The 7,530-nt window shown below is 57.8% G+C and overlaps 1 protein-coding gene across 1 annotated transcript; it reads right to left on the minus strand.

Annotated features, from left to right (window-relative positions):
• Positions 1 to 4,267: 4,267 nt before the first annotated feature.
• Positions 4,268 to 6,971, minus strand: LOC307056040 (glutathione S-transferase P). The gene is made up of 7 exons (XM_079708457.1): positions 6,927 to 6,971; positions 6,724 to 6,759; positions 6,322 to 6,422; positions 6,126 to 6,213; positions 5,646 to 5,749; positions 4,717 to 4,824; positions 4,268 to 4,538 (listed from the first exon to the last, which is right to left on the minus strand). Coding segments are annotated over exons 1-7 (627 nt in total). The 5' UTR covers positions 6,928 to 6,971; the 3' UTR covers positions 4,268 to 4,349.
• Between the last annotated feature and the right edge of the window lie 559 nt (positions 6,972 to 7,530).

Below are 7,530 nucleotides of genomic sequence, written 5' to 3' on the forward strand. Positions count from 1 at the left end.
AACCCGTATCCCCTGCATCGGCAGGCGGACTCTCAACCACTGCGCCACCAGGGAAGCCCGAAACGCTCTTTTTAATAGACTCTTTTTATCCTCCAGATGTAATAACTTTTCTTATTTCCCTGAAGATACTGATTAAAGTTTATTTGAAGTTTTCTCATGCACAGCCTGCACAGTCTCTATCTTCTCTGAGTTCCTTTTCCCCCTCCTGTTTATTATTGTTTCTCTCTTTTATGTTAGAGATTTCCCTCAAATATCTGGCAATTGTTTGTTGTCCATTGATATTTGTCGTGTTAGGAGCGAGCAGGAAGTTTGACGGAAGTTCTGGGTGACTGAGGGGACTGTAAACTTCGTGGTAGGTTTGCTGGCTACAGACCCTGTCATTGGATCAGTTTCCACTTCTCGCGGAGGCCTCCGCTGCTCTCCCAGCCGGATACGGACCTCTCTGCGCATGCTCCGGAAGCTGGGCGGAGGCGCGAGTGGAGCTTGGGGACCCGCCCGCGGCTCGCAGGCTGCTGGCCCCGCCCACTGCATGTGGCCAAGGGCGGGAGGCCAGATCTGGCCTGTGCAGCGTCAGGCATACGCCGGCCGGCCTGGATTCCTGATAGAGAGTGATGCCACCAAGTTTGTTCTGCATCAATAGGTGCCTGGAAACCCACCGAGTAGGCACTGGGTCGGCTGGGGTAGGAGGAAGCAGCGAGCCTTCTAGAGGTCAGCACCCCCGATAGTTTGGAGCCTTGTTCTGCAGCAGGGTCATCCCACTGGCCACCCTAAGGCCCTCCCTTAATCCTTTATGCCAACAACCTCAACGCCAGCTCCTACCTACCCTGCTCCCCGCCCCGTCGCATCTTGCCCCTTCCAAGTTCCTGAGCACTGGTCTCTGCCCAGGACTTTGGATGCTGACCTTTACCTTCTCTCTTTCCTGGGAAAGTGGGCAGTGAGAGATGCCACTCAAAGTTCTTCCCTGGGGAGAACTTCTTTCTCCAGGGCCTTTCAGGGCTGCCCACCTCGGCCGGAGGCAGCAGCCCTGCACAGAGCCCTGGGGAAGCCCAGCTCCTGGTTAGCCCCCAGGGCCCTCCAGGCCAGGTGTGGCAGGTACAGGCACATTGGCAACGTGAACCACGAACTCCTGCAGTTTCCCGAGTCCCTCACGTGTCCTGAAAGCAGTGCTGTCTGGCACACCATCTCTGACTCGCTGTTCTCATGGGCAACTCAGACTGATCCTCTGGTGCCCCCTGAGTGTTCAGTCTCCTTCAGGGCCCAGAAATGAGCCAGGGACTGTTCCTCAAAGGAGAATGTGTGGGCTCCTGCTTTCCCCCTACAGGATTTCTCCACTCAAGGTAAATGCCTGAGGAAAAGGCTTCCAGTTGCTGTAGCTGGGGTCATCTCTCTGCAAGAGGAGAGTGAACACACAACGGACAATGGCCAGACCGTGTATCGATAAAGATCTGACCCACGACCTGCAGCAACCTGCCTGGAAACCAACCTCTTATCTACAGTAACCCGACAGGAAGCCAGCCCATTATAGGTCAGACTTGTAGGAAGTCAGACTGCTATCTCTAGGAACAATCTGGGAAGCCGACGATAACCCTTGTAAATAATCACCCCAAATGTCCAGGACTTGATTAATAAGTGACAGCTTCCTTAATTTTTATCCCCTTTTCCAACTTAGGACCAACCAGAGGAAGCCAAATCTGCTCCCCTAAGCAGTGACATACAATGCCCCCACTTCCAGTTAGCCCACCTACAGCTTCCCGGGCCGACAGCCTCCATTCAGGGCACAGCTGAAGTCTCCCTTTTCCCCCATAAAGCTTCCTCACTCCTCTGCCTGCCTTTGAGCCAGCCTTTGGCAGTGGCCGATTCCCTTGCTGGAGCCAGCTCTGAGTATACAGCTTGCTGTCATTTGCTGGTCTTTATTTTCACAGAGGGCAGCTAGAACCAGCTAGGAGGGAAGTGGAGTTTCCAAGAGAGGTGAAGGAGGTGCTGAGGTCAGGAGATGGTGGAGCGCATTAGGTCTCTATCAGTCCGTGGGGGCGGGCCTTTGGGATGCAGTGGACTAGGTGTGCAAGTGCAGTGTGCTCCCAGGCAGAAGGAGCAGGCCCGGCCCGGCTCTGAAACCATCCTTCGCGCTCCCCAGTGGCCAAAGTCACCTAGCCATCGTCTCCAGGTCCAGGTGCCGTCTCCAGGAGAATCTGTCCCACTTTGGCCCTGCAGCCAAATGTCCAGGCCAAGGAGAGGGCTGGGCCCTTTAGTCTCTCTCTGATCACCTCCCCCAGCTTGGGTGTCTTCCTCCACTCCCAGATGAAGACATTTTCTCAGTTCCCCATCACTGACAGCTCTCAGGGGCTGGTCTGGGAGAGCCAGAGGGGTCTACTGTTGGAGTGGGGAGAATACCCCCGAGTCATAGCCCCCTCCCCTTCCCTGATCACCTTCAGAAGCAGGACAAAATTGGGAGGTGACTGGATTCCCTTAGCCTGAGCTGAGAATAAAGGATAGATCAGACAGGATGGGTCAGGTTATGCTGCAGTAACAAACAACTGTAAAATGCCAGCAGTGTAAAACCACAAGGCCACTGCTCAACCACACCACGTGTCCTGCTCCGTGTTGTCCTTGGAAGTGATTCACCCACTCTGCCCACAGTCCAACATGACCAGAACATGTTATATGCCACCCCCAACCACAGAGGGGTCAGGAAAGTGTCATTTTCCCAAATTTCATTGGTGAGCAATACAAAAACGTCTCTTGCAAAGAGGGCTACACTCTGTTGGCTCAGCCCCGTGCTCCCAAAAGGCCTGATCCAGGCCTCCTTGCTCTTTTTCACAGTGCAAAATCCCTTGTGTGTGTGCACCTAATGTACTTAGGCAGCCTCCTGTTGATGGACACCCATTCTGTTTTCAACCTGTTGTGATCACAAGCAATAGTATGATGATAACCTTGCTGGTGCCTCTATTCACTCTTCGGCAAGTTAAACGTTCTGGACTCAGTTACCTCATTCATAAACAGGGATGAGAGTACCTACTCAAGGGTGGTGAGGACTAAGGAAGGTAATATACTAAAGCATTTAGTATAATACCTGGCATCGAAGGTACTCCATTAGCTTTAGCAATTATTATCCTTATTTGCAAGGGCAGCTATAGATGGTTCAGGGATACATGCCTCTTAGTTTTGATCCACACTTCCTGAAGCCAATGTCCCCCACGGGCAATGTCTGTTCCAGCCTCTAACCCGTTTCCCCAGCCACCTGCCTAATGACACTGCTCTCAGCTGTTCTGTACTCCTGGGGTGCTCAGAGGGTGTTCAGGCACAAACTGAATCATGGCTTCCCTGGTGCTGGAGCCATGATTGCTTTGACACCATGAATGGTCCCTAAACTGGGGCTCTCTATGTGGGATGGGTGCAGGTACCCCTCTGCCAACCCACCACCCCTGCAGCATGCAGGCAGGACACCTTAGTCACTGCAGAGCTGCTTCCCTCTGGGCCCTCAAATAACATTTCCTGGAAGTCTCACCTACTTTGAGTTCTCTCAGCAATGAGAGAGGTTGACTTACTGAGAGGTTCCCCGCTTTGGGCAGGAAGCTCTGATGCTGGGCAAGGCTCCCCAGAGAAAGGTCTGCTCCTCCAGGCTGCACCAAGGGGCCCTCCTCCCACAGGCCCTCCCCTCCAGCCATCTGTGGGAGCCCCGAGAGCCACAACCTGTTTGCACCCCGATGCCTCCCCACCGTGGACACGCCACAGCCAGCTCGCCTAGGCTGGGTCATTCTCTTCGCCCAGCTAACAAAGATGGTGAGAGGAGGCAGAAGGCGAGCCACCTGGATCGCCCAGTGTTGCTCCCGGGCCCACGATGCACAAGGAAGAAAGGAGAGCCCCATCTGAGCAGAAGTGACTGACCCTCCCACCGACCCAGCCGGGGCTGCTCTGAGCGGCTCAGCTCCTCCCCACGCCCCTCCTCAGCCAAGGGCCCCTCAGCTCCTGCAGTCCTGGATGGAGGCCCTCTGGCAGGTGGCCTGCTGAGAGCAGAAAGCATGTTTATTTAAGTGAGCCTGTTCTCTGTAGACTATGGAGATCTCCAGAGCAGGGACCATGGTTGATTTCTCTGTTTCTTTTTTTTTCTCTGTTTCTGGAGTTCAGTAAACACAGAGCTGGTTGAGGGCTCCAGGAAGACACTCTGTGTTTTAGGATTCAAGTATCCTGTCCAGCTGCCTGTCCCTCCCCCAAGCGTGAGAGGATCAGGGAGCCCCCTCCCCAGAAAACTCAATGCTCACAGCACTGCTTCTCTCTTGGAAACTTTATTGGTCCAATAGGGAAAGGGAAGCAGGCAGCTCCCTGCCTCTTGCTCAGAGTGCCACAAGCCCTCACTGTTTCCTGTTGCCATTGATGGGGCGGTTCACGTGCTCCGGGGAAGCCAGGAAGGCCTGGAGCTTGGGCCGGGCGCTGAGGCGGGCCACGTAGGCCGAGAGCAGGGGGAAGGAGTCCAGGCAGCTGGAGGCCAGGACCTGGTGAATCCGAAGCAAGTCCAGCAGGTTGTAGTCGGCAAAGGAGATCTGCAGGGCAGAGCGGGGCAGGGACTCAGTGGGTGTGGGAGGTGTGAGGCAGGGAGCCTGAGCCGGTCCCTTGGTCTGCCCAGCGTTGCTGAACCGATGGCTCAGGTGCTCGCTCTGCACCGGTCTGCCATCTGTAAGAAAAGGGTGGTGCGGAAGGGGCGGGCCAGGGCCAGCTCACCTGGTTGCCCACGATGAAGGCCTGGCCGCCCTGGTTCTCGGACAGCAGGGTCTCAAAAGGCTTCAGGTGCTGGGGCAGTGCCTTCACATAGTCCTCCTTGCCCGCCTCCTGCCAGAAAGATGCCACCGTGAATCATCCTCCTGACCCTCACACTGCTGCACGCCCTGCCTCTGCCCTGAGATGTCCCCTCCTGTCTGCCCCGTCTCAGTGAATCGCCACTCACCCAGCCCCCACCCCTCCTCTCCTCACTCCCGGCCCCAGGCTATTGCCATGTCCTGTCCATTTCAGCTGCTGATTCTTCGCTAGGCCACTCTTGCCCCGATCACTCCCCGGACTGTTGCAAAAGCCTTGTAGGATCTTTCAGGATCTCACAGACACCGCCCTGCTTAGACTCCCCAAAGAGAGCATCCAAGCCAGCTGGTTCAAGGCCTCCAGGACCTGGGCCCGCTGCCCCTCCAGCTCCATCTCCTGCCGCTCTCCCTCCCTCCCTCTCTCACACACACAGGCACACACGCCTTGCCTCTGCTAAACTGGTCCCAAGTCCCTGAACGTGCCCCGTGCCTGATACCTCGTGCACCGACAGTGCCAGCACCCCTTCTAGAAGCTGACTGTAGACCCCCCTCCTCTGCACCTGGCTCTAGGAAGTGCTCCTGACCTCCCCCAGCTGCGGATCAGGGACCACCTCTGGCTGGATGTCTCTTGTCCTCACGCAATTCTGCCATCGCCTGCTCCTTGACTGGGTCCCTCGCCCAGGCAGGGAGGCTGAGTCTTGTGTCCAGTCCATAATGGCTCTTGACACCCCCGCAGAGCCAGAAGCAGCCCAAGGGAAGGATCCGTCAGAGCTGCATGAGGGGTGCTGTGCAGGGTGAGGAGGAAGCCAGCCCCTTTCTTTCTTTGCCCTCAATGACCATCCCCGTGTCCGTGCTTACGTAGTTTGTGTAGATGAGGGTGCCGTATTTGCAGCGAAGGTCCTCCACGCCGTCATTCACCACGTCCAACAGGGCCGCCTCCCGCTGGTCCTTCCCATACAGCCCTGGGGTGGCGGGAGAGCAGACAGCATGACGGGGAGCCTGACTAGCCACTACAACCTGACCCACCAGACAGGCCACGTGGCTGCCTGTGAGCCTCGGCCAGGGAGGAGGATGTGGATGAACAAAGGACCGTCTGAGTCCATGCTCAGAATTCCGTGGGAGGTGGCCTGCTACAGGGCAAGGATTGCTAGACAGACCCGGGCCTGAGCTTAGGCAAGTTAGGTAACCTCCACTCACCTCCGCTCCACAGGGTTGCAGGACAATTTGATTTAAATGGAAGAGGCTCAGGGCGCCAACACTGAGCAGATGCTCAGTAACGCTGACTGATGCCCGCAGACCCCTACCCTGGACTGGGCCACCTGCAGCCTCAGGACTCACCGAGGGAGCGGCCCAGGTGACGCAAGATGGCATTGGACTGGTACAGGGTCAGGTCTCCATCCTGGAACTTGGGGAGCTGCCCGTACAGCTGGGGGAATGCACAGCTCTGTCAGAGGTGCTGAGCTTGGCTGCCCCCCACCCTAGTTTTGCCCCCCAGTGCCCAGCCCCTGACCCGGGATACGACAGAAGTACTCACACAGGAGGCCTTGAGTGAAGGCCAGGTCTCCATGGTCACCACCTCTTCCTTCCAGCTCTGGTCCTGGTCGGCCAGCAGCATGCGCATGGCCTCGCAGCGCCCTGGGGGAGGGGAGGACGGGGTGTGGGGACGGGCAGAGACCCCAGCCTCGCAGCGCCCTGGGAAAGAGCCAAGGAGGTGAGGACTCCCCCGATGATGTCCCAGCACACTGCGGAGGGACGGGCCAGGGCAGGGAAGTTGCGTACTCTAGCAAGGGGCAGCTCCGGGGCACAGGGAAGGCGGAGCTAGTAGCCACGTGATGGAGGGAGAAGGGAGGTTGGGGACTCCCTCAGGTGGGTGAGGGGCGTGGGTTGCTGCAGCCCCAACCTCTGCCTCCCCTCCCTCCCCGTCACAGGCCCCTACCTCGAACAGGGAAGTAGACGATGGTGTACGGCGGCACTGCAAGATGCAGAGAGGTCTGTTAGCGTCTGGGAGGAGCGTGTTACGGGGGAGAGGGCGCCCGCTCGTCCTCCCTGGGGTCGCATCCCCTGTTCTGGGCGCTGTAGGCCCCCCGAGAGCCCCAACTGCTCCCCAAAACCCTGGGAGCCCCCTCGGACAGGACTCACTGATGGCGACGCAGAACCGAGCAGCAGCGGCGGCGGCGGCGGCAAAACTCCGACGCCAGGCGCCGCGGCCCGGAGCCTTATATGGGTGGGCGCGCCCCGCCCCGCCCCCGGCCCACCCCACCGTGCTGAGTCACCGCGCTGGCCGCGAGCCGCTCCTCCGCGCCCCGCCCCTCAACCACGCCGCGCAGCCAGTCCCAGCCGGTTGCATCCGATTGCAGAGCGTCCAGCCGGGGCTGATGGTCTCACAGCTAGGGCTGCGTTCCAGAACCTTCCAGAGGCCTGAGAGGGCGCGCAGTCCAGTCCCTTCCCCTGCTGGGGTCGCAGACCCCAGAGACACAAACCCTTGCGAGTAGACACTTGTTCCCAGATGCTGTACAAAGACGGACACACCCCCTGTGCACCTACGCTCGAACACTCAACTCACACCCCAAGTTGGGTTTTCGGACCCATCCGCCGTTTGGAGGCCACCTTCGGGTTCTTGTATGAGTCACGTACCCCGCTGCTCCCTTCTTACTTTTTTTCTCTAAATTACCTCATTTCTTCAACTCAGATACGCTTACCTTCACAGGAAACCTGTTTCACTCCCCTACGTGGAAGCGGGCAC

The sequence above is a fragment of the Hyperoodon ampullatus genome (genome assembly GCF_949752795.1).
Source record: "Hyperoodon ampullatus genome assembly, chromosome: 7".
Lineage (NCBI taxonomy): Eukaryota > Metazoa > Chordata > Mammalia > Artiodactyla > Ziphiidae > Hyperoodon > Hyperoodon ampullatus.